General features: G+C 41.2%; 1 protein-coding gene across 2 annotated transcripts in view; it reads right to left on the reverse strand.

The window, feature by feature from the left end:
• The window catches only part of rbm28 (RNA binding motif protein 28), a 39,189-nt gene that overhangs the window by 13,237 nt on the left and 709 nt on the right, over nucleotides 1–25,243 (reverse strand). For both annotated transcript variants that reach the window (XM_048553924.2, XM_048553923.2), the window contains exons 2-16: nucleotides 19,857–20,000; nucleotides 19,359–19,453; nucleotides 16,150–16,225; nucleotides 15,516–15,608; nucleotides 15,265–15,336; nucleotides 14,122–14,269; nucleotides 10,513–10,661; nucleotides 10,283–10,364; nucleotides 9,203–9,312; nucleotides 8,343–8,416; nucleotides 7,293–7,428; nucleotides 6,423–6,487; nucleotides 5,229–5,384; nucleotides 2,721–2,870; nucleotides 1,324–1,398 (exon numbers count right to left, since the gene is read on the reverse strand). In XM_048553924.2, the coding sequence (XP_048409881.1) occupies nucleotides 1,324–1,398; nucleotides 2,721–2,870; nucleotides 5,229–5,384; nucleotides 6,423–6,487; nucleotides 7,293–7,428; nucleotides 8,343–8,416; nucleotides 9,203–9,312; nucleotides 10,283–10,364; nucleotides 10,513–10,661; nucleotides 14,122–14,269; nucleotides 15,265–15,336; nucleotides 15,516–15,608; nucleotides 16,150–16,225; nucleotides 19,359–19,453; nucleotides 19,857–20,000 (1,625 nt within the window). The remainder of the gene's footprint in view (nucleotides 1–1,323; nucleotides 1,399–2,720; nucleotides 2,871–5,228; nucleotides 5,385–6,422; nucleotides 6,488–7,292; nucleotides 7,429–8,342; nucleotides 8,417–9,202; nucleotides 9,313–10,282; nucleotides 10,365–10,512; nucleotides 10,662–14,121; nucleotides 14,270–15,264; nucleotides 15,337–15,515; nucleotides 15,609–16,149; nucleotides 16,226–19,358; nucleotides 19,454–19,856; nucleotides 20,001–25,243) is intronic.

The following is a 25,243-nucleotide window of genomic DNA, read 5'->3' on the forward strand; positions in this document are numbered from 1 at the left end:
ATCAAACCCAGGTCCCAGGTGTTGAGAGATAGCAGTGCTAACTACTGCACCACTGTGCCATCTTTGACTGCTGTTGAGTTTCACCCATCCTGGCAAGTGGGATGTATTCCATCATACTCCTGACTTGTGCCTGGCAGATTGCGGACAGGCTTTGGCGAGTCAAGGGAGTACTCGCCTCAGTAATCCTAGCCTAAAGCCTGACTGGGTAGTTACTATGTTAATGTGGCAAGTCTGGTTCAATTTCTGGTCAATGGTAACCCCCAGGATGTTAACAGAGGGGGATTCAGCAATGGTAACATCACTGAATGTCAAGGAATGATGATTAAATTGTCTCTTATTAGAGATGATCATTGTCTGGCATTTGCGTGGCACACGTTACCTGTCACTTGTCAGCTCAAGCCCAGATATTGTCCAGATCTTGTTGCATTGGAGATGCAAATGATAATTGCACAATGTTCAGCATCAGCGAACATCCCCAACTCTGATCATTGATGAAGCAGCTGAAGACTGTTGGGCCAAGGACACCACTCTGAGGAGCTTCTGCTGAGATGTCCTGGAGCTGAGATGACTGACCTCCAATAAGCATGACCATCTTCCTATGTGTCAGGGGTGATCCCAACCAGCAGACAGTTTGCTCCTGATACCCACTGATTCCAGTTTTGCTCGGGCTCCTTGTTGCCACACTCGGTCAAGGGCTGTCACTCTCACCTTACCTCTGGAACTCACCTCTTTTGTCCACATTTGAACCAAGTCTGTAATGAGTTCAGAAGCTGAGCAGCCCTAGCTAAACCCAAACTGGGTGTCAGTGAGCAGAACATTGCTGATGTGATATGTGATAGCACCATTGCTGACACCTTCCATTACTTTGTTGATGATCAAGAATAGACTGTTGAGGCAAAATTTGGCTGGGTTGGATTTGTCCTGCTTTTTGTTAACTGGACATACCTGAACGATGTTTTTTAAGCAGTGCCAGATAGATACCAGTGTTCTGTTTGGGAAGGGAAGTCACAAGTTCTGGAGCACAAGTCTTCATTACTATTGCTGGGATGTTGTCAGGACTCATTGCCTTTGCTTAGCTTTCTTCTAAACAGCCAGCACAGACACAATGAGCCAAATAGCTCCCTTTTGCATTCTAAGTTTTGATGAAAGAATGGTCATACAACCTGGAAGAATTCTCGACACACCCAAGTCCAAGACTTTGCCAACTAGTTCTTAAGCTGAATGACTAAAGCATATTCTCCATATGACCTCCTCAACCCTTTTTGGTGTTGGAACTGTTCACAGTTGATGGGTAAATTGCGTCCCCATAACAGACACCCTTACCAGATTGCGCTGCATGCGCATCTCTTTGATTTTCAGCTTCCGCCGATCTTCCAATGAGAATTCCACAATCGGCCTCTGTTTCAGGAGCAAAGTGGGGTGGGGGATGAAGAGAGAAAAACACAAATGAATCCTAATAAATATTGTGCAGACACAACATTAAAAGCTGCACACCTCAAATCAATTGCTGCAACGGTCTACTATGATGACACTAGCAGCAATATAGTGTGACCTCCTGCTGAACATTATCCAGCACAACAGCTTTTTGTTTCATTGTTTAGTATGGTCCGTGCTGCTGACAAGGAACCAAAAACAAGCAGAGGCAAGAAAAACTTGGAAATGTAAAATTATCTTTCACTTAAATTGTGCATTTACTTTTCAATCTTTCCTTCTTTAATCCAGATCTCCTGAAGACACAGGCTTTGATTTATAAAGTGTGAATCTATTTCTATTACACTTGCATTTACCAAATTTGTGCTCTTATCAACTGACTGTATGAAAACATGCTTAAGACCTTTTGAGATCTTTACCCAATTGTTTTAAGTTTGCAACTTCTTTACCATTTCTCCCAGTTATGCTTTAACAGAAAATCCTCACCAAGGTGATGCGTATTGACATGATATTTAGGGGTATTGCAGCCAGGAGTCACTGCTTACGATCAAAAGTCAGAATCCACCTCCTAACGAGGATACTCAGTCTGATATTATCTAATGCAGCAAGTTGGGCAGACAGAATCCTGATTATTCTGGTCTACAGCTTGGTCTATTGTGTACCAACAGAAGAAATGAGGTTTTTGCACATTCCACAAATAAAATTCTTACAAATTCTCACTGGGCCAAGACAATGTTGCCCTTTTCCTCTCAAAGGCATTTCATTATTTCCACACACTATCATCCAAGACAAGGATCTATCTGCACCCAAGACATCCAGCAGAATACCAAAGTGCTGTGCACTCATTTTTGAGACTTTTCTCCTCCATTCCTATGAGTGAATGTAGCAGTCTTGGAAGTGAGGAATTTCACTGTTCTGGCGCAAAAGCAATTCAATGGCTAATATGTCGGGTGCCAGGTCAGATAAAGCAAAGTCAACTCTGAGCAAACATAGCACCTTAGGCACAACATTGCTCCCTAATGGTATTTTTCTGACTACGGCCACTAATTAACTGCTTCTGCATCTTTTGTCTGAGATCCAGACCAATACAACTCATAGATAACCAGCTACAGTATCCTAAATCTTATGTACATAACCTGCAATTTGCTACTGTTTGGGAGGACAGGGTGAAGCTCCTGATCATCAAGCTGCTTAAGGGGATACTACCCAAAAAACGAGGTCAACATTTCCTGCTAACTGCAAAGCACTGAGATTTGTTACATTGGCAAGCTATGTATAAGCTCACTCACCTTCTCTGGCCCAAAAGTGTCTGGGTTATTGTTCAGAGCACGCAGGGCTGTCAAGGAGTGGCTGTGCTCTGTGAACTCTACAAAGCCATAGCCCAGAGAGCGCCCGCTTCCTTTCGTCTTTGCCGTCTGCAAATCCCGCATGATCCGACACTGAAGGGAAGTCGTGAAAGAGACATGTAAGCAAACTACAGAACACAGCTCATTCAATGCATGGTATATCTGTTCTGCATTTTCATTCATATCACATTCCATTCACCAGTCTCCCTGAATCAACCGCTGAGCTACACTAGTTCCGAGTGCAGTAATACATCAGCAATGCATTAATTTTCAAATTCTTATCCTTGTTTTCAAAACCACCCAGGCCTCATGCTGCCACACCTCTGTAGCCTACCAACTTCTTTGCATTCATCTAAATTTGGCATTTTACAAATCTCGGACTGTCATCCTTCCCACTGCTGATGGCCATACCTTTAGGTGCTAAGGCTGTAAGCTCTAGAATTCCTTCGGTCAACTTCCCCTTTAAAGAAGCTTCTTGAAACCTAATGCTTTGATACAGTTTTTTACCCAATATTTGGAACCATCCAGATTTCTGACAAACTCCACTTAACATAAGATTCCTTCTTAGTGCCAAGATCTGACTACCGTCTCTTTTCCTCTGAGAGACTACGCACAGTACGATATGCACAGTACAACTACACACAACCTCCCTACTCGGGCATTCAATTCCTCTCGCAATAAACCATAATATTCAACTAGCTTTCTGGATTATTTGCTGACCATACATACTAACTTTTTGTGACTCGTGCACGAAGACACCCAGATAACTCTGCAACCTCTCAAGATTTAGATTTTTTTCTTTCTTTTCTGCAAAAATGGATAATTGCACACTTTTCCTCGTTGTGCTCCATTTCCAGCTATTTGCCCATTCACTTAATCTATTTCCCTTTGTAGGCTCCTTATGTCCTTTTCACATCTCACCTTCCTACCCACTTTTGTGTAATCAGCAAATTTACTTACCTTATGGCTGATCCCTTCATCCAAATCATTTATATAAATTGTGAAGAGTTGGGACTCCAGCAACTACTCTCATGGTACACTGCTTGTGACACCCTACCGGCATGTTATAAATCCACTCTGCTTTCTGTAGCAAGCCAGTCTTCTACCCATGCCAATATATTATATGTCCTACACCATGAGCATTTATTTTCCATAATAATCTTTGATGTGGCTCTTTATCAAATGCCTTCCGGAAATCTAAATACAATACACTGGTTTCTTATATCTAAAGCATGTTACTTCTTCAAAAGAACTCCAATAAATTAATTAAACATGATTTCCTTTTGACAAAATCATGTTGACTGTGTCAGTTTATCTTGAACTCATACAAGTGGTCTGTTATAAAATCTTTAATAATAGCTTTTAATATTTTCCCAGTAACAGATACGAAGCTAACAAGTTTGTAGTTTCTTGCTTTTTGCCTCCTTCATTTTTGGAATACAGGAGCTACATTAACTATTTTTTAACCTAACAGAACCTTCCCTGAAACTATTGGGTTTTGGAAAATTAAAACCAACGTATCAACAACTTCAGGAGGTCCCAAAGGTACAACACATAGTTGGAAGCCAATGCAACTGCCTACATATACAGGTAATCTTTCAAAACAAATGTATTTCAAAAACCAGAAAATATTTATACAAGAGCTAGAACGTTTGGAAACTACATGTCTGGATTCTGATTTGCAATAATCTAAGTCTTCTAACAACATAAAACAACAACAGACGCTGGATGGCTAACTTCTGTGATAAATTAATTGGATTAAATTTGTAGGTTTTTAAAGAGACATTGTTGTCAATCCAGCAACTGGGAGGAGACATTAACAGTGTATTGTCAGTCAGCCAACAATCTAGAAACCCAGGCTAATGTTCTGGGGAAATCGGTTTGTATTGACCAAGACAGATAGTGAAATTTGAATTCCTTATAATCTGGAATTAAAGCTGGCTGAGTGGTGGTCATGTAAACACTGTCAATTGTTGTAAAAATCCATTTGGTTTAATGAAGGGAATTGGGAATAACATAACAGACAATAAATAAAATCTGCCATTCTGAACTGGTCTGGTCTACACGTGACTCCAGTCCCATAGCAATGCAACTGAATCTTAATTGCTTTCTAGGCAGCTGGGGGTGGGCAATAAATGGTAACCTAGCCCATATCACATAAGCAAAGAGTAAAATAAAACAGAACGTTCTATGGCTGAAATACTCCTGTCCCGTTAAAATTAGGTATGTTTCTTACTGTGTAAAATGTCACTGAAAGATCCTGTTGTGTTAACAAAATTATTTAACGGAGACCTTCCCCCATAGTCACTTCCTGAGATAGCAACACCGCAAATGGCAAGATGTTGATGCACAGTCACTGTTTTTCCATCACGCTGTTTGCCTAGAACAGAGATGGGATAGCCCCATTCTACGGATGGAATCTCCCCTCAGACTTCCAGTACCCATTCTTACCTCCTTTACACGTGCATCCTTTGTGCCTGCAGCCTCTAAACAGAGCTTTCGGAGCTGTTGGTCAGTCAACGACTTTGGAATGTTGTGTACACACAGCCTTGTTTTTGACACAAAGATATTCACATCCTTGAGCTTTTGACGCTTCAGCTCCTCAAACTAAATATAGAAAAACAGCAATTAACTGGGATCCAAGTTCTGTATAACTGCAGTGTGCATTGCACTGAAGAAGCAAGATTTCTCGTGGCTATATTAAGAGGCTAGTGCACAGCGGCCAGCAGAGCACAGTGCACAAGTGTAAAAACTGCTATTGTCCAGCAAAATTTTATCTTGTACCCTATTGAAATTGCTAAGGTGCTTCTTTGGGTAATCTATTCCAAACTCACTATATGAAGTAAGTAGTCTTATTTGTTAGTGAGTTTTGAGAAGATTTGTAGCTTAGGTTGAGGTTCTGGATGCGAGTTTACTTGCTGAGCTGGAAGGTTAGTTTTCAGACGTTTCGTCACCATTCTAGGTAACATCATCAGTGAGCCTCCGACGAAGAGCTGGTGTTATGTCCCGCTTTCTATTTATTTAGGTTTCCTTGGGTTGGTGATGTCATTTCCTGCGTTGGTGGTGTCATTTCCTGCTCTTTTTCTCAGGGGATGGTAGATTGGCTCCAAATCAATGTGTTTGTTGATGGCGTTCCGGTTGGAATGCCATGTTTCTCGGAATTATTTGTGTTAAAGTTTCGGGTTCAGTGACCCTTCCTCAGAACTTCCCCATTCTGAGCAAGGGTCACTGGCTCCAAAATGTCAACTTTGATTTTTTCTTCACAGATGCTGCCAGGCCTGCTGAGTTTTTCCAGCAACTTCTGTTTTTGTTCCGGATTTACAGCATCCGCAGTTCTTTTAGTTTTTATTTAGTCTTATTTGTTCATCAGTTCCTCTTATAAACTTCCACAGTGGAAGATATCCTTCGCCACAATTGAAAACATAGACATCTGATGAAACAGTGTACTGAATTCTTGTTAAATTGCTGGTATGGCCTGTTCTAAACAATACATCATGCTTAAAATCTGAGATGAAACAGTTCTTTACATACCTCCAGTAAGAATCAGAAAAAGGAGAAAAACAGACAACAGGTAAATGTATTTGAATAGACTGAGATATGCATTGCAGTTCCATTTATGTTCTTAAAGGTGACTAGATAACTTACTCGTGTTCTCTTAGCGATGTCTGCGGCACTCATGCCTTCTGCTGATTTCATACCAGCTCGAATCACTGAAAGGAATGACAAACAGAAAAACCTTTAGAACTCAGTCCCGTTACTGGAGAGACAGACATAACCAGCACAGGACATGGGTAGAATGTTCCACATTGAAGAAGATCTGTTCTCTAATCTTCAAACTTTGATAAAACTTCTGAACTTTTCATCACACCTTTATTGAATGCTCATCAACAATGCCTGCAGGCATGCACTCCATCTTCTAATATTGCACTGCATGTACATTCCATTTAACCGTCAAATGTTTAGAGCACTATTCATAAGGATTTGTATGAAACATAAAAAGGTGACCAAAATCTAGGAAAATTTTAGGACGAAAAAACAAGCCTGTATGAATTTTCTAACTGTGGAATATCTCAACGAATTTCACAACCAATGAAGTACTTTTTTGAAATGTTGGAAATACAGGGGCTAAGCTGCACACAACAAGCCCCCACAAATAGCAAGGAAATAACGGCCAGGTGTTAAGGTTTTATTAAAGTTGTTTGACTGGGACACTGGGAAGAACTCCACTGCACAGTGGAGTTCTAAAGTTGTGCTGAGGATCATCGACGACATCCACTGGAAAGAGCAGACGAAGCCGTGGCTTAATGTCTCATTCAAAAGATGTTGCCTCTCAATACTGCATTGGGAATGTCAGCCACAGTTGAGAGCTCAGGTCTCTACAGTGGGACTTGATCACACGACCATCTGACTAAGAAGTAGAAGTGCTTCCAATCTGGTCACAGGCCCCAACATTTAAACGACAATTTACACACAAAGGTATACAATCCACTCAAAATCCCGCCCCGAAATACTTACAGCCCTCTCGAGCCAGGTACAGGTTCCGTGTTCCAGATGGTTTCTTTGACTTCTTCTGGGTGAGTTTCTTGGCCTCTTCACGACTAATTGCCAAGGTCACGATCAGTTTCCGCCCATCCAGCTGGAGTCCTCCACTCTAAAAGTCAAATGTGTGTTGGTTGTCAAGACTTCCATGGGATACATGATCAAGAGCCTCAAATTATTGACAATGGGAGGAATCCAGACAATGAACAGGAGTGATCAGAGCTAAGGGAATTACTCAAATGGATAAGGCAAAAGGAAAGGTTTTTCTTCATGATGGGAATAGAGGTAGTGAATTAATAGGGAGTTTAGCCAGCACCAGATTGCAGGAGTTGTGATGAACTTGAAAAATCATCTGCAAATAGTAAGGCAGAGTCTACAAAACAGAAATTATGTCAGAGGATTGGAAAGTGGTGGGGGCCATGAAGAGTGAGAGACAGAGAGACCACGAGAGAAAAAGGATATGATGGGGATAAGAGCTGGAAGCAGATGACACCTCTGAGCTGTAGCTGGTAAACAAGGTGAGGTGTGGAAGTAGCGCAGGCAACTAAGATGAGTTACTCCTTTACAGTAAAAGAGTTATAAAAACAAAAATCAAGCGATAATAAAAATGCCACATTTTATCGTAATATTTTAAAATTTTGTACAAGTGTACAAGGTATGTCCCTTGACCACTTGACTGACCAACAAAGTGGCCTTGTGGAGCAGTTGCTTGAAATAACAGGAATAACAAGTGGGCCAACTCTCTGCAACTTCTAATGAAAACTGGAGGACATCTAGGATCCACAGAACAGGATATCAATACATATAGAAACAGACGCTATAAATTCAGAAGTAGACAGCAAAATATAAAAACTTTCATTTTAAGACACTGTTATGAACAGAAAGGAGGGTGGGCTGTGGGAGTGTTGGCAATCCTTTAACTTAAAATTCTTGGGAGGAATGAAATGAAAATCAGAGATGTGTCTTAGTTCTACTGGCCGGTCTAATGAGCGTGAAATACTTAGTTTAAAGACACAAGTTCCTCACCTCACTCTGGCTCTCCGCTGCTTCCACACACTTCTGCACCGACTCCTTTGTCACAAACTGAGCAAAAGCACAACCTGCAATAAATGGGAATTGAGAGGGTACAGAACAATATCACAGCACATATTCATTTCCATCCCTTGATTAGGGAACAATTAACACAGCTAATTGACACTCAGTACCAGTTACGCTCTGCATATGACCATAAAGCTATCTTCCCATTGTACAGTTACAGGCCACCACTGGAGAAATCAAAAAAGTAGGAATGACCAGCTTGATACTTTCAGTGTCTCACCTTGACAGGATAAGATTTATTCTGCATAGTACTAATCAAAGTCAAGTCAGTAGGATGCATTCCACTGAGATAAAAGATCATGGGTTCAGGTCCCACTGCAGAGAACTTGACTAATACCCTAAACAGACACTGCAGTGAGGTATGAGAGACTGCTGCACTGCTATAGATGCTGTCTTTCAGATAAGACACTAGTTATACAAACATCCAAAACCTTGTGTGGATCCAAGTGGATATCCTTCATTTAGAACCTGAGCAGGCCACTTTACGATGATCTTGTGTACCCTAATTTAGCAGGATTGAAGAGACAGCAATCAGTAAGACTGCATGATTCTCCCCTCCTTAATACAGATTCACTGAGGTGAAATATTGCATTACTTCACCTCCCCCTACCACCTACAAACAACTAACACCTTGTAGAACAGTGACTGAAACTGGTTTGTGTATCCTGTGCACTGACTACACAACCCTTGTGAACCAGATATCTACTTCTCTCCAACAAACTGGATGAATTTTTTTTAAAGAAACAAATATTCATTGTTGTCCAGAGTTCCCAAGTCATTTCCCTCACCTTTGGAGTGTTCTGTGTCAGGGTGCCTGACTACACAAACATATTTCAGGTCTCCAAATTGCTCCAGCATCTCCCCCAGTGTATCTTCCTCAGTGTCAAAGGACAGGTTCCTGCAGGAGAAATTAAAGAGAAAAACCTTTGGCCAGATAAATCAGGAAAGTGTACGGAGGCAACATATTAATGGTAAAAGCCCAAATTAATCAATGTTTGCAGAAGAAATTTCATCCAGGGATGGTGCTGTTGAGTAGACACAGCTCAGCACAGACAAATGCATCGAATGACCATGGACTCTACAGGAGCAAGATGATTGTGGTTGAGACATCCAGTAAGCCACTATTCCCTTCTACTAATGAACCATGGATTTAGGGCTAGACACATTCCTCAGGAGTCTCAAGAATAAGCTGCTCGCACAACCATCAAGAAAGCTGGTCAGGAGATGCAATCTTGCTCTAGGAGGAAATACCAGAGACTCAGAAGCCAGCTCAGTCTAAAGGATGTAGTGATTGGAACCTGGGCTAACCTAGGGGCCCTGGCTGACAGATATAAACAGGGGATTCAGAGAATCTCCTAACTTCAGGGACTGACACTGAGCTGGCCGGTCACAGCTAGCATACCGTGCACGTGTACACAAAGGATGACTTGGTGTCAGGACACTGGCCTCCGTGTAATTATTTCACACACCTAGCAAACAATATCTGAATTTCTCACACCTCTCAGGAGGGATCAAAGTCTGAAGGACAGAAGTCAACCCTGCTGAGAGACCGCAAGGAGGAACTGCAGCAGCCTAAATGACATTGTTTGCTTCACAGTCCATACACTGCTCAGGGGACTGGATGTACAGGCATTCCTCATCACTCTTTCACCCCAGAAATCAAAAGATATGCTCAGCTATGTAAATGTTCCCTGACAGTAAATTTCATTCTTTGTACTCTGTTATTGACGATTATTTTGCAGAAAGGTTGTTTGAATGCTTGCTGTGCCGCATTCCAGCAGCAGCAGGCTAGAGCTCAACAGCATACTACTAAATTTAGATTGCCCACCTCCCAACATAACCTCCTTTGGAAACATTTCAAGTCAGACCTGATGAAGATTGTCCGCCCTTCGTGAACATCCACGGGGTGACTAGCCTTTCTCAACTTCTTTTTTTTCACGGGCTTTTCATCTGAAGGAAAAAAAGTTAAGTGTTATTGACCAGATGTCCCTTTAGTACAAACTCAAGGCAACCTCCTTGCCCTCCACTTTCTGCAAAGGTATTAAATTCCACCAATGTTTACAAAATGTTTTGCATGGAGTTTTGACTCATTGCTCACCCTCCTCGTCATCCTCTGATACTTCCTCATTTGACGCATCTTCATCTGACGCATCTTCATCTGACGCATCTTCATCTGACGCATCTTCTTCATCATCAGTTTCATCATCTGAAGCTTCTATCACAACCTTCTCCTCCTTTGTTGCGGACCTGAAATGCAAGGTATTCAAGCCCAATTTAACTCAGACATAAAATTAGAATCAGCCCGAAATCAGGCTTGCAGGTGAGAATGAGAAAGAAACAAATGAATTCGTTTCAATTCAAGCAAATCAACAGCTTTGGCAGGACATAAACAATGACACAACAGATGGGCATAAAGGCTTGCTATGCATTTTGAAGGCTACAAGTGAAGTAGATCCATCCACTAGTCCAGTTGTTCAGAATGATACAAAGATAAGCATCAGTGATCATTATCAGGTAAGATCATTCATTGATCACCTTGGATTCTGAAAGTCCTGGGTTGAAATCTGACAGCAGAGACTTGCGCGTGCAAGTTATGTAAAAAGACCAGATTCTAGTCAGATCACCAATTAATCTAATGTAACTAAATTATATACAATTCAAGTCCATGGAGCCTGTCTCAATTTAACTAGAATCTTTCAATTCTGGACTCTATTTCATACAGTTTACAGCACAGAAACAGGCCATTCCTCTCAAACAATCTAAATTAGAATCAGCACTAAGTCTCCGCTTGTCATATTTTACCCAACTCTTATCAGTACATTGTCCAGTTACATTGTCATGCACATATCTAGCTTTCTTTGAATGCAAATGCATTATTTGCCCCAGAACGCCTTTGCTTCTTGTGGTAGTGAGTTCCAGAAAGAGTAGGTGAATATGATCAATTGGATAGCTCCAAATGCACAATGGGTCAATTGGCCCCCTTCTGCTTGGTTTCATTTAATTCTAATCCATATTTCTGCTTTGGGTTTCCACAAGTGAAAATATTTTGTCTAGCATTATTTTTTCTCTAGCACTGTCTAGCTATCAAATTATTTCCTAAGTTTAAGGCCTTTAGTGGATCAACAAATTGGGAACGTTAATGCGAGGAATTGGAAGACTTGAATCTCAAAGAGACAATATGCAGATACCATAAATTACTAGGAAAGCAGTGGTACTTTTGGCATTTATTGCACAATGAACAAGTGTAAAAGCAGGGAAATGTTACTACAGGTGTACAAGCCTTCAGTGAGCCCATATCACATAATTCTTTGAAGTTGACGTCACATATAGATGGGGTGGTTGAAAAGCGTCTGGCACACTTGCCTTCATTGCTCAGTTCTTTTGAGTACACGGGTTGAGAAGTCATGTTGAGATTGTACAGGACATTGGTAAGGTCTCTTCTTTAATACTGTGTCCAGTTCTGGTTGCCCAGTTATAGGAAGGATAGTATTAAAGTGGACAGAGTTCAGAACAGATTTACCAGAATGTTACTGGGTATGGAAGGTTTGAGTTAAGAAGAAAACCTGGATAGGCTGGAACTTCTTTCACTGAAGTGTAGCAAGTTTAAAAGTGATCCATTTGGAAATTTATAAAATCACGAAGGGTATAGATAGAATTAATGGTAGTTGTCTTGTCCCTAGGATGGGGGATTTCAAGACTAGTGGGGACATTTTTAAGGTGACAGAAGAAAGATTTAAAAGAGACATGAGGGAAAAATTTTTACAGAGCGTGGTTCACATGTGCAACGAACTTCCCGAGGGAGTGGTGTATGTATGTGGGTACATTAACAATGTTTATAAGACATCTGGATAGATATTTGAATAGGAAAGGTTTGGAGGGATATGGGCCTGGATCAGGCAGGTGGGACTAGTTTAGTTTGGGATTATTGGTGATAATGGGAATCCAACCCCACCACACCCGGCACCTTCCCCTGCAACCGCAGGAAGTGCGACACTTGCCCCCACACCTCGTCCCTCACCCCCAGCCCAGGCCCCAAGATGACTTTCCACATTAAGCAGAGGTTCACCTGCACATCTGCCAATGTGGTATACCGTAGCCATTGCACCCGGTGTGGCTTCCTCTACATTGGGGAAACCAAGGGAGGCTTGGGGACCACTTTGCAGAACACCTCCGATCGGTTCACAATAAACAACTGCACCTTCCAGTCGCGAACCATTTCAACTCCCCCTCCCATTTTTTAGATGATATGTCCATCATGGGCCTCCTGCAGTGCCACAATGATGCCACCTGAAGGTTGCAGGAACAGCAACTCATATCCGCTTGGGAACCCTGCAGCCCAATGGTATCAATGTGGACTTCACCAGCTTCAAAATCTCCCCTTCCCCCACCGCATCCCAAAACCAGCCCAGTTCGTCCCCTCCCGCTACTGCACCACACAACCAGCCCAGCTCTTCCCCTCCACCCACTACATCCCAAAACCAGCCCAGCCTGTCTCTGCCTTCCTAACCTGTTCTTCCTCTCACCCATCCCTTCCTCCCACCCCAAGCCGCACCTCCATTTCCTACCTACTAACCTCATCCCACCTCCTTGACCTGTCCGTCTTCCCTGGACTGACCTATCCCCTCCCTACCTCCCCACCTATACTCTACTCTCCACCTATCTTCTTTTCTCTCCATCTTCGGTCCACCTCCCGCTCTCTCCCTATTTATTCCAGAACCCTCACCCCATCCCCCTCTCTGATGAAGAGTCTAGGCCCAAAACGTCAGCTTTTGTGCTCCTGGGATGCTGCTTGGCCTGCTGTGTTCATCCAGCTTCACACTTTATTATATTAGTTTGGGATTATGTTTGGCACGGGCTGGTTGGCCCAAAGGGTCTGGTTCCGTGCTGTATGACACTATGACTTTATGTACAGCTTTGGATTCCTTACTTGAGAAATGACAGAACTGTGTTTGAAGCTGTCCAGAAAAGGTTCAGATAACTGATTCCTGAAAGAATGGGGAAAGGTAAAGCAAGTTATGTCTATACTGTTAAGGAAGTGATCTTATTGACTCATAAGACCATAAGACATAGGAACAGAAATTAGGCCATTGGCCCATTAAGTCTGCTCCACCATTCAATCGTGGCGGATAAGTTTCTCAATAGCATTCTCCCACTTTCTCCATGTAATCTTTGACCTTCTTCATAATCAAGAACCTATCTATCGCTCCCTGTCTTAAATCCTCCAAGTATTCCCAATGCAATATTATAAATCAAATCACTACAATATACTTGATAAGGCTGAATGTAATGGCTCAGATGGTGACACCAACCACCAACTTTGCCAAACAGACCTCAAGTTGGATTCTCAGATTTCACCTGAGCAACAACTGAGATGCAGCAGTCATTTCCCATTGCCTCTGAGCTCATGCTGGCACAGAGGAAATGAGAAAATAAGGACCCTAACAATCTCTCAAGTTCAATGCATCCTGGAATGTGTGTGTGGAACTCCAATAGGGGGTATATGACTATGATGCTCCTCTCTACAGACAAACAGCCTACTGTTGTTCATGCCTGTCGGTTAGAACAAGGTTTGATGACATCCGTAATGGGTCAGTGCCTTCTGGAGGGAGAGCAACATACCGACTTTCAGCTGCACCTGGAAGGAACTACTCTCAAGCAGCTCACAGTATCAACCTATACAGTGAGGATTAACACAATGCTCCATTACCTCTTCTTGGACACCACATTTTGCTGTTGCATCACTTTCGATTCTTTAGCAGCTTCTTTTTCTGTTTCATCCCCAGAGTCCATGCCATCTTCTTGCTGACATTCGTCGTTTTTATCTGAAGCCTGAACAGCATCCTTACTCTCAGCTCCTGCCATTAATAACAAACACCGCTGAAATTTCCAGCCAGAACATACATTCACAGAAACTGACATTCCAACTAGTCCTTTTCCATCATCACCTCCTTTGCTCGCTGATTGTCACTGGGCACAGGTCAGGGAAAACCCTGAGCTTTTAAAATCTCATTCTTGCTTTCATCATGACCCTCCTGAACTCTCTAGCCTCCCTGCAAACTTCTTGGATCTCTATCCCCCAATTTTTGTTGCTTGCTCATCTCTAATTTTCCTCAATCGACCAATTGTATTCAATCTTTCGGATTCCTAAACCTTCCTTTATTCCTAAACCTCTCTACCCTTCCGCTCTTTAAAGATATTCTTTAAAACCTGTTTCAGAGATAGTAAGAATCGCAGATGCTGGAGAATCTGTGATAACAATAAAATTGTTATTAATTAATAACAATTAATTAGTGTCAATTAATTGACACTAATTAGTGTCAATTAGTTTTAGTGTCAAAACTAATTGACACTAATTCACATAATTGACAAATTAGGTCAGAAACTTTGACATAAGGACGGGTTTCAAAGAACATGTAGAGCTGAATGAACACAGCAGGCCAAGCAGCATCATGGGGGCAGGAAAGCTGATGTTTCAGCCCCAGACCCTTCTTCAGGAAAAAAAAAGGGTCTAGGCCCGAAACATCAGCTTTCCTGCTCCTCTGATGCTGCTTGGCCTGCTGTGTTCATCCAGCTTTACATGTTCTTTGAAACCCGTCCTTATGTCAAAGTTTCTGACCTAATTTCTCAATTATGTGAATTAGTGTCAATTAGTTTTTAACAACTGTCATCTAAAGGACCTGGACATGTTACTGTTAAAGGCATTATATAAACACAGGTGTTTTAGTACAGATGGGCAACAAACTGCAGAAAAGGCTGCAAAGGGGAAATTCAGGGGAATTTCTCCGTTCGCAAGGTCAACAATTGGAAAATCTAAGGGTATTAATAACTTGGAACAAGCTGTTCCAGTTACCTGCACTCTTGAGATTCACTGTTGTGCTGTATTTGTCCTTGGCCACCGCCCAGTCCACTGCCACAGGACGACCTGAGTTAAAAAAAACATATAAGATACAATCAGCTTATTATGACTGCTCCTCCCAACCCTTCCTCTCCTCTCTCAAAAGCACAACCTCCCATTTGTGAAGCTTGCTGTATAACCACATAACCCACCTTCCAATCCCCACCTCCACCCACCATACTGTGGCTGTAAAATTCTCTCATTACCCTTAATTTCCTTCAGGTTCATTCCCTTCAAGGCTTTCCCAGCTTCCAGAAGGTTCTTGAGTTGAACAAACGCAAATCCTCGCATTTTCCCATCTGGGAAAAAAAAATACACAGGACATTCAAAAATGTGATGTTGAATTTGAAAAATCCTATCAAATATGACATCTCTTTAACGAAGAGAAATAATTTGATCTCTGTGCAGCTATGACTCTTAAAGTATAAAGAAAATTATACATTTGGGATGAAGACAGAATTCACATAAGAGTTAGGTTGGGACCACTGACACAAGAGAGACAGCCACCAACATGGCATGGAGATACACATACGCTTCACCATTGAGTCAATTTTAAGTGCAAAGGTGGAACAATGATAGAACCAAAGCAAGTCTGCTGTCAATCCCTGAAACTTCACACACCATTGGAGCCCTTTCCAATTTGCACTCCCTTTTGTTCCACATAGGATTATTTATTTAAAGACTTCTCTCAAGTTTCTAGTGATTTCCATGTCTGTACATTTTGCAACTGACAAGAATGTTGCAAGCTCAGACAAATGGGCTGGTCCAGATTGGATTAGATGCCTGGTTGTGAAGTTATCAAGTTTTCTGAATCAGATGGTTTTCCCTCTAATGACGAACCTTCTTTCCTAGGAATGTGAACCTCCAGCACAGTCCCATATTGCGAGAAAAGTGTCTTCAGGTCATCTTCTGAACACTGAAAAGAAAACTAACCATTAGTTAGAGTTCCGAGGGTATTGGCCACATTGAAAAGAGGAAAATATTTGGACAGAAGTATGTGGAGATACTGAGATGACAGTTTCAAAAAGGCTATCAATATGCCTTCTGAAAATCACCACACTCCTCTAAAAGTCTCATTCGCAAACCTCTGTTCTGGCAAATTATCATAGGGCTTATTTTTCTTTCTATTTATGTTACTGCACCATTTCCAAACTCTCTCCTCTCTAAAATCATTGAGCTGGCTGTCACCTCATAAGTTCATGCCTCTCCCCATTCCACCTTCACCACAACATTGTTTGAACCAGTCCCTCAGGTTCAGCATTCAAACAGACTTAAACAAATACTACAAATGGTAACTTCTGGACTGTGATCATGAGCGTCAGCTCTGCTCATCCTCCCACAGTCTTTAGCGAGTACACCACACTATTTTCCTCCACTACCTCTCTTGACCTCTCCACTGCCCCTGAGCTGATAGACATCACTGCCTGGATAAAAGGACTTCACTCAAACATTAGCAGCACTGAAACCATTACTTTACTGTCTGTCAAAAATGCCAGTCACTTGCCAATAATTTCATTCACTTTCCCATCTACTGTCTCTGGTCAAACTAAGTCACTCAGTGTTGCAGAGCAATTTAACTGAACTGAGTTTCCAACTTCATGTCCTTCACATCACAAAGACCATCTGTTCTATTTCCAGGAATCACAGGAAGCAGACCAAAGCCCCAATGGATGGGATCACAATGAGTGGAGAAAAGTGCAAATTAGTTCACAGTTAATTTACCCTATAACGGTTGCAATGATACAGATTCTGAATAAAACCCAAATGTTACTTTACAGTGCAGATAGTGCACTATCAGTTAAGCTGTTTCAACATTTAAAAAAAAAATTCTTTCAAGGAATCTCTGACATTACTAGCAGTTATTGCACCTTCCTAATTTCCAGTGTTAAGACACTTTCTTAATGTGTTCCAATCCTTATGGTGTAGGGTGGTAATTCCAGGATGCAACAACAGTGAAGGAACAGCAAAATACTTCCAAACCAGTATGGTGTATCACTTGGGAGGGAAACTTACAAGTGATAGAGCTCAAATGAGCCTATTGACCTTGCTATTCTAGGTGGTGCAAGTTGCATATTTGGAAGGTGCTGGTGAAGGATGCACGTCCAGATGCTGTAGCATATCTAGTATGTGATTCATTCTGCTGCGGAGAGAATGAATGTCTAAGATGTCAATCAACAGGTTGTTTTGCTCTGAATGGTACCTGAACTTGATTGTTACTGCAGATGCACCAATCTAGGCTATTGGAGAGTATTTCACCATATCCTTGACTTGTGCCGTGTGGACAATATGGACTTTGGGCGAGTTAGGTGAGTTATTTGTTGCAGTATTCCAAGACGCTTACTTATCACACAGTCACAGCATATAGTGTCTTGTCTAATGAAGTTCCTGGTCAATTATAACCCTGAGGAGGTTACTGATAGGAAATTCAGCAATGATAATGTCATTGAATGTCAAGGGAGATGGTTATATTCTCTCTTGTTGGAAGCAAACATTCCTGTTTGCGACCTGCCACTTATCAGTCTAAGTCTTATGTTGTCCTGGTTTGTGTGCACATATGCACAGACAGTTTTGTTATTTTAGGAGATACGAATGACACTGAACATCGCACAACGAGCTGTCAGCATCCCCACCTCTTGCTTTATGATGGAACGAAGGTCACTGACAAAGCACCTCAAGATGTTCAGTTCTAGGACAATGTTACAAGGTAGTCTTGCAACAATGTTCTAGAGCTGAGATGACTATACCTCCACCCTAGTCCTTTAGACTAGGTATGTGTTTGGCCACTGGTGTATATCCCCTAATTCCCACTAACTTCACTGAATGTTTGATTCAACACACCCTACTATCAGCAGACTTTGGATCCACCAAGTTAATTTCTTGTGGGTTAATTTCAAATAACCACAATTCACTTTACGATACTACATTATGAACTTACAGTGTGGAAGAGAGAAAGGGACAGTATTGGTTAAACTGTGTTGGTCTGGGAAATGCGGATGTACAAAAGGATCTACATGTCCTTGTACATCAGTCAATGAAAATAGACAGGCAAGCGTAGCAATCAAATAGGAAGGCAAATGTTATATTGGCCTTCACTGTAAGCAGGTTTGAATTTAGATGCAGGCATGTCTTGCTGCAGTCATACAAGGCCTTTGTAAGACCACACTTGGAGTACTGCATGCAGTTATGGTCTCCCTACTTAAAAAGGGAGCAGCTCAGCGAGCAAACTCACATCCAGAATCATATAGAATAGCAGAACAGACTTGATAAACCAAATGGCCTACTCCTGCTCCTAGTTTCTATGCCTACATTTCTAAAAATTTAATGTCACCACTGCTGGTTCTCAATGTAAATTCACAGTGAAAGCTGACTCATAGGTGACTCTGGAGACATTTATTGCAGGATTCGATATCCTAGAGACAAACTTCCACGCACAACATTAACAATTCACAGCACATAGTCTTCAAGGAGTTTTTTTTAAATGGTTTTGGGAAACAAGAAGAACTTTTAACATTCCACTACCATGCATGTGGCCAAAAATGTGTGAGGCACCCCAGAGCTAACCAATCAATATTGAGGATAGAGACTATTAAACAAAGAAAGCAAGGGATTTGATGAACTGACATTACTTTAGTCAAATTATTTCAAAAGAAAAGAGGGTCATACACAGTGAAAATCATCCCTTCTCTCTCTAATTACTGTTGGATATATTCAGGTAAAGACATACAACCCCTCAAATTCAGGACAAACTGGCTCCCAAAATAATTTGCCTCTTCCACATAAGGGCTTCTAACAGAAGCTGACAAGGATATATATTAAAGGTGGAATTGTTGATTGATTATTTTACTTGAATTAGAATAGTTTTAACACATTTTTAATTAAAATTAGATTTCTGTGATTGAGTCTTTTTTCCTTATTATTTCTGTACGTAATTGTGGACCAAATAAACAATGCACCCAACAAAGCCTCCATATGGAATTTTCCGTGTAAACAGTAAACTGAAAGTAGAATGAAATTAAAGTACATTCTTTGAATGAATTATGACTTAGTACCTTAAAACTCAGGTTTCGAACGATCAATCTTGCTTTCCTCTGCAATTTCTTCTGTGCTTGTTGTTTTGTATTGGCTTTAGAAGCTTCCTTGGTGGCTGTAAAGGAAACGTAAAATTGCCATTTGATATTTAAAAATCTTGGACATTGCTAAAAAAAAGATATGTTGTTGCAATTTTTCATCGTATAATCATCGGGACGGTTGCAATATTTTGTACTGTATGACAAGACAGTGTTGATTGGTTCGCAATGGGATTCTGATCGCTAGAGGGATGGCCATGGAGAATGCACAAGTTAGATGATGACTGAGTGTTAATTGACAGGCTTTGGTTAAATTTAAATAAGACAGGTTGACTCTAATGGTTAAGGCATTGACCCGAGGAAAACACCCAAGAACAGCCGTCACCGATACTGTCAATTTGAACCAGGTGCACTGTGTGTACACATTGATTCTATTCGCAAAGAGCAGGGTCCTGCATGTTAACATACTGGAGCACTCACCTGCCTTCTTTCCTAGAAGTTTCTTCTTGGCAAGAGAAACAGAGAGTTTTTGGCCATCATAGAATTTTGCTTCTTTCAGAGCTTTCCGTGCATCTGCTGGAAGTGAAAAGGTCACATATCCGAAACCACGACAAGTCTGACTTCCTGGGGGAAAAGAAAGGAGGAATCAAACCACTGCTCTTCATTAAACTAAACCAAAACGAATGACAACATTGTTACATAGCATTGATTAATGGATACATCCAATAGCAGTATGTTGGAGGTCCACTGTTCCACCATCAACAACTGTGTGCTTAAAATTACAAGAGAGTAATGTTGATTCCATCTTGTCAGCTTAGATATGTCAACAGCACTTGTTCCAGTTATCACAAATTGCTGGAGGACTGCACCACTACATTAACCACATGAAAGCCCCAAAAGAAATCATCACCACACAGCAACTTTCCCATTGTGTCATAAAATTGCTGGATTTGTATAATTGGTTCAAGTTAATCTTGCCACAGCCATTTGGGCCAGAAATCCATGTAGTAAATACACTATTGTTGATGGATTTATGATTCTGACACAAAATTCAACTTTGAAAGCCAAGACAAGCGACAAGTTAATTGGAGACAGATGTTTGCAGGTAAAGGCATGGCCAGAACATAGGAAGCCTTCAAAAGTGAGATGATGAGAGTCCAGAGACAGTATGTTCCTGTTCGGGCGAAGGGCAAGGCTGGTAGGTGTACGGAATGCTGGATGACGACAGAAGTTGAGATTTTGGTCAAGAAAAAGAAGAAAGCATATGTCATTTATAGACAGCAGAGATCAAGTGAATCCTGAGAAGAGTATAAAGATAGGAGGAGTAAACTTAAGAAGGAAATCAGGAGGGCAAAAAGGAGACACGTGTTAGCTTGGCAAATAGGATTAAGGAGAATCCAAAGAGATTTTATAAAATACATTAAGGACTAAAGCGTAACTTGGGAGACAAAAGCGCCCCTTAAAGATCAGCAAGGCCGCCTATCTGTGGAGCTGCAGGAGATGGGGGAGATACTAAATGAGAATTTTGCATCAGTGTTTACTTTTATGGTAGGTTGTGGAGGATAGAGAACAGGGGAAATAAATAGTGACATCTTCAAAAATGTCCGTATTACAGAGGAGGTCGTGCCGAACGACTTAAAATGCACAATGGTGGATAAATCCCCAGGACCTGATCAGGTATAACCTAGAACTCTGTGGGAAGCTGGTGAACTATTTGCTGGACCCCTTGCTGAGATAGTCTTACCAATAGCCACAGGGGAGGTGCCGGAAGACTGGAGGTTGGCTAACATGGTGCCAATATTTAAGAAAGGTGGTAAGAAAAAGCAAGGCAACTATAGACCAGTCAGCCTGACATTGATATTGGGCAAGTTGTTGGAGGGAATCCTGAGGGACAGCAGTCACATGTATTTGGAAAAGTAAGGGCTGATTAGTGATAGTCAACATGATTGAGTCTTTTGAAGAAGCAACAAGAGAACTGATGAGGGCAGAGTGGTAGACATAATCTGTATGGACTTCAACAAGGCATTCAACAAGGTTCCTCACGGTGGACTGGTTAGCAAGGTTAGATCACATGGAATACAGAGAGAACTAGCCATTTGGATACAGAACTGGCTCAAAAGACTCGCACAGAGGATGGTGGTGGAGGGTTGCTTATCAAACCAGAGGTCTGCAACCAGTGGCGAGCTACAAGGATTGGTGCTGGGTCCACTGCTTTTTGTTATTTATATAAATGATTTGAATGTGAACAGTGGATGGCAGCACAGACAAAGCATCACACTGCACCATGAGAAATCCTGCCAACCGGTTTGATTGAGGACAAACACACCTGAGCCAAACATTTGAAGTTTTCTAATTTAGTTGATGTTCACGGATAGCATATGTTTTAAGACTTAAACAAGGGCACTTATGACGGAATAAAAGCAGAGTTGGCTGAAGTTAAATGGGAAATTAGACTAAAGCTTTGGTCAAGAGAGATGCAGTAGCAGACCTTAAATGGAATATTTCAGGATATGCAGATTAGATATATTCCAAGCAACAGACCACCACAGACCCAAGTGGAAAAAAGGCATATAAGTTTGCAAAGATAGGTCAGGAGATTGGATAGAATATAAAAATCAGCAAAGCATTACTGAAACAAAAATTAATAAGGATGGAAAAATTAGAGTACAAGAGGAAGCTTGCTTGAAATATAAAAAAACACATGCTGAAAGTTTCTATAAATATTTTACAAAGAAAGAATTTAAAAAGTGAGCATAGGTCCTAAAACAATTTATATAATGGAAATGGAAAATTTAAAAAATGACAGTCTTCACTATAGAGGATACATGTAACCTTCTGGAAACAGCTATAAATCAGGAAACGTGAGGGAGGAACACCAGTAAATTACAATTACTGCAGAAATGGCATTGAACAAACAGTTACAGCTGCGGATTAACCAGTCCCTAGGTCCTAATGAACTTCATCCTAGCGTCTTAAAAATTGTTGCAGGTGAAATAGTTGATGCTTTCGTTTTAACTTTCCAAAACTCCCTAGATTCAGAGAAGGACTCAACAGATTAGAAGATAGGAAACATAGCTCTGTTGGTCAAAAACAAAGAAAACAATATGCTAGTTCATTTAACATCTGTCGTCGGGAAGATATTAACAACTACTATGAAAGAAGTAATAGTAGAGCATAAGTTTAATGTGTTCAGGTGTGGTCATCATGATTTTGTGAAATGGAAATTTTCAACCAATCAGTTGGAATTAATTGAAGAAGTAACTTGTGTTGTGGATAACAGGAACCAGTGGACGTGCCGTACTTAAGAATTCCAGAATGCATTTGATGAAGAGCCATGTCAACTGATATTATGGAAAATAGGAGCTAATTTTGTAAGAAGTAGCATATTGGCATAGATAAAAGATTGGCTGGCTAACAGAAAGTAGACAGTAGGCAGAAATGGGTCTTTTCAGGTTGGCATGATGTCGTGAGTAGTCTGTGTAGCATTAGGATCTGAACTGTTTACAATTTATACAAATGATTTGGGCGAAGAGACAAAAAATATGGTTTGCCAAATTTGCTGACGACACGATGATAGATAGAAAATTAAGTTGTAAAGAGGACATAAGCAGGTGACAAAAAGATATTGATAAGTGAAGTCAGCTGGCAAAGATACGGCAATTGGAGCAAAATCAGTGTTCCCTCAGCATTTCTTACTCGCTGTGCTGATCTGAGTTCTGTGCACAGCAATGACTTCTGCAAGTCGAAGACTGTTGGAGGGTATGTGAGGATAAGCACCTAACCTAATAAAAGCTGAGGTGATAACCTGAAGAAACTGCAAAACAGAACTACTTGGACACAAACTGCAAGCAGCATGGAACTGACAGGGCTAACTGGTCCCATAATCAATGGATCAGTTTTAAACATTATGGATTGCCTCATTCAGTCGTTCATTAAAAAAGAAATGGAAAGGACAGTCCACAAATATCTCCATTCTCAACGATAGAGCAGTCTACCACATTAGTGCAAAAGACAAGGCAAATGTATTTGCATCCACCTTCAGCCAAGAATGCCAAGCAGGTGATCCATGTCAGCCTACAACCTCAGGCTCCCAGCATCACATTTGTCAGGCTGAGCCTGCTGATTGTCTTTGCAGTAATGTGCCCTGACATCATTCCAGCAAAAATACTGAAGACGTGCTCCAGAACTCGCCACACCCTGGCAAAGCTATTCTGATACAGCTAAAACACTGACACCTACCCAACAAAGTGGAATAATGAGCTTCAGATTGGTTTCACAGGTCGGCGCAACATCGAGGGCCAAAGGGCCTGTACTGCGCTGTAGTGTTCTATGTTCAATAAAGCCCAGTTATGTTGCTATGCACAAAAAGCAAGACAAATAATCTGGCTTATTACTACCGTTTCAATCCAATTTACACAATCCTAATACCAGTCAAGAACCTCTCTACCTCTGTCTTAAATACAATCAATGACTTGGACTCCATTGCTTTCTGTGGTAATGAGGTGCACAGATTCACCACCTTCTGGCTAAGAAATTCCTCCTCATCTCCATTCTAAATGGCCATCCCTTCACACTTAGGCTGTGCCTTAGGGTTGTAGTCTCTCCTACTAGTAGAAACATGTCCACTCATAATACAGACTGGCCTGGTAAGTATTCGGTAAGTTTCAATGAGACAAAGTGAGAATATAAGATACCAGCAAGTAATATTGAAGGATGCAAAACCTTCTGTAAATTCAAAAGGGTAGCAAGAGGTGTGGAGATGAAGAACGACCAGAAGGTTGTTCACACAGGCAGAGGGCATGGCTGAGTTACTAAATTAGTATTCTGTACCTGTCCTTTCCTTGAAAAGAGATGCTACTAAAGTGATGCGTACTGTGAAAGCTTTTAGAAACAATAATCTGGACATTTTTAATTGAGTTTACCCAACTTGACTGCATTCTTGATGATATAACAGAGTTGGCAAGGTTCTTGTGATTGATGTGATGTATATGTGATGTGATGCACTTCAAGAAGGTATTTGAAATCCTACAGAAGGTGAAGATAGCTATGACCCCTGGGCCGGATGGGATTTATCCTCGGATCCTCGGGGAATCCAGGGAGGAGATTGCCGAGCCTTTGGCATTGATCTTTAACTCGTCCTTGTCTGCAGGAATAGTGCCAGATGACTGGAGGATAGCAATTGTGGTCACATATTAGACTTGCCAGCAAAGTTGAAGCCTGTAATAAAAATTATAGTGACAGTAGAGATATAAAGTCAGTGACAGGAAATAGAGTAGTGGTGAACAGTTAGTTTTTGTACGGGAGGAAAGTAAACACCACTGTTTCCCAGACTGTGATATGAGGACAGCGCTTTTCTTGAAATACATCAATAATCTAGACTTGGGTGTACACGGCATAACTTCAAAATTTGCAGATGACCAAAAATTCAGACGCATTATGAGTAAGAGGGAATATAATTGAAAATCTCAAGAGGTCAGAGACAGATTGCTAGATTAGTGAGAAACATTGCTGATTTTTTTTGAAGAGTGATGTGCCAATATCCATTCCGTAATCAACATTAGGCACACACAAACATGATTATCTGCTCATGATCACATTGTAAATCACTTTTCATTAAAATGCAAATACTCTTCTGCAAGGCTGACACAACCACTGTTGCAGAAGAGTTGTTCAAAATTATGAGGCATATAGACTAGTTACAGAATAATAGAAAAACCGTTCCCATTTGTGGATTGGCTGAGAATCAGGACATGGCAATTCAGGACGACTTGTGAAAGATCCACCATGAGGAACAACTGCTGACTGTTAACTGAACCTGAATGCACTCTTTAAGAGAGTGGTGAAAGCAAATTCAATTGTGGCTTTCA

Source organism: Stegostoma tigrinum, chromosome 25 (assembly GCF_030684315.1).
Source record: "Stegostoma tigrinum isolate sSteTig4 chromosome 25, sSteTig4.hap1, whole genome shotgun sequence".
Classification (NCBI taxonomy): Eukaryota; Metazoa; Chordata; class Chondrichthyes; order Orectolobiformes; family Stegostomatidae; genus Stegostoma; species Stegostoma tigrinum.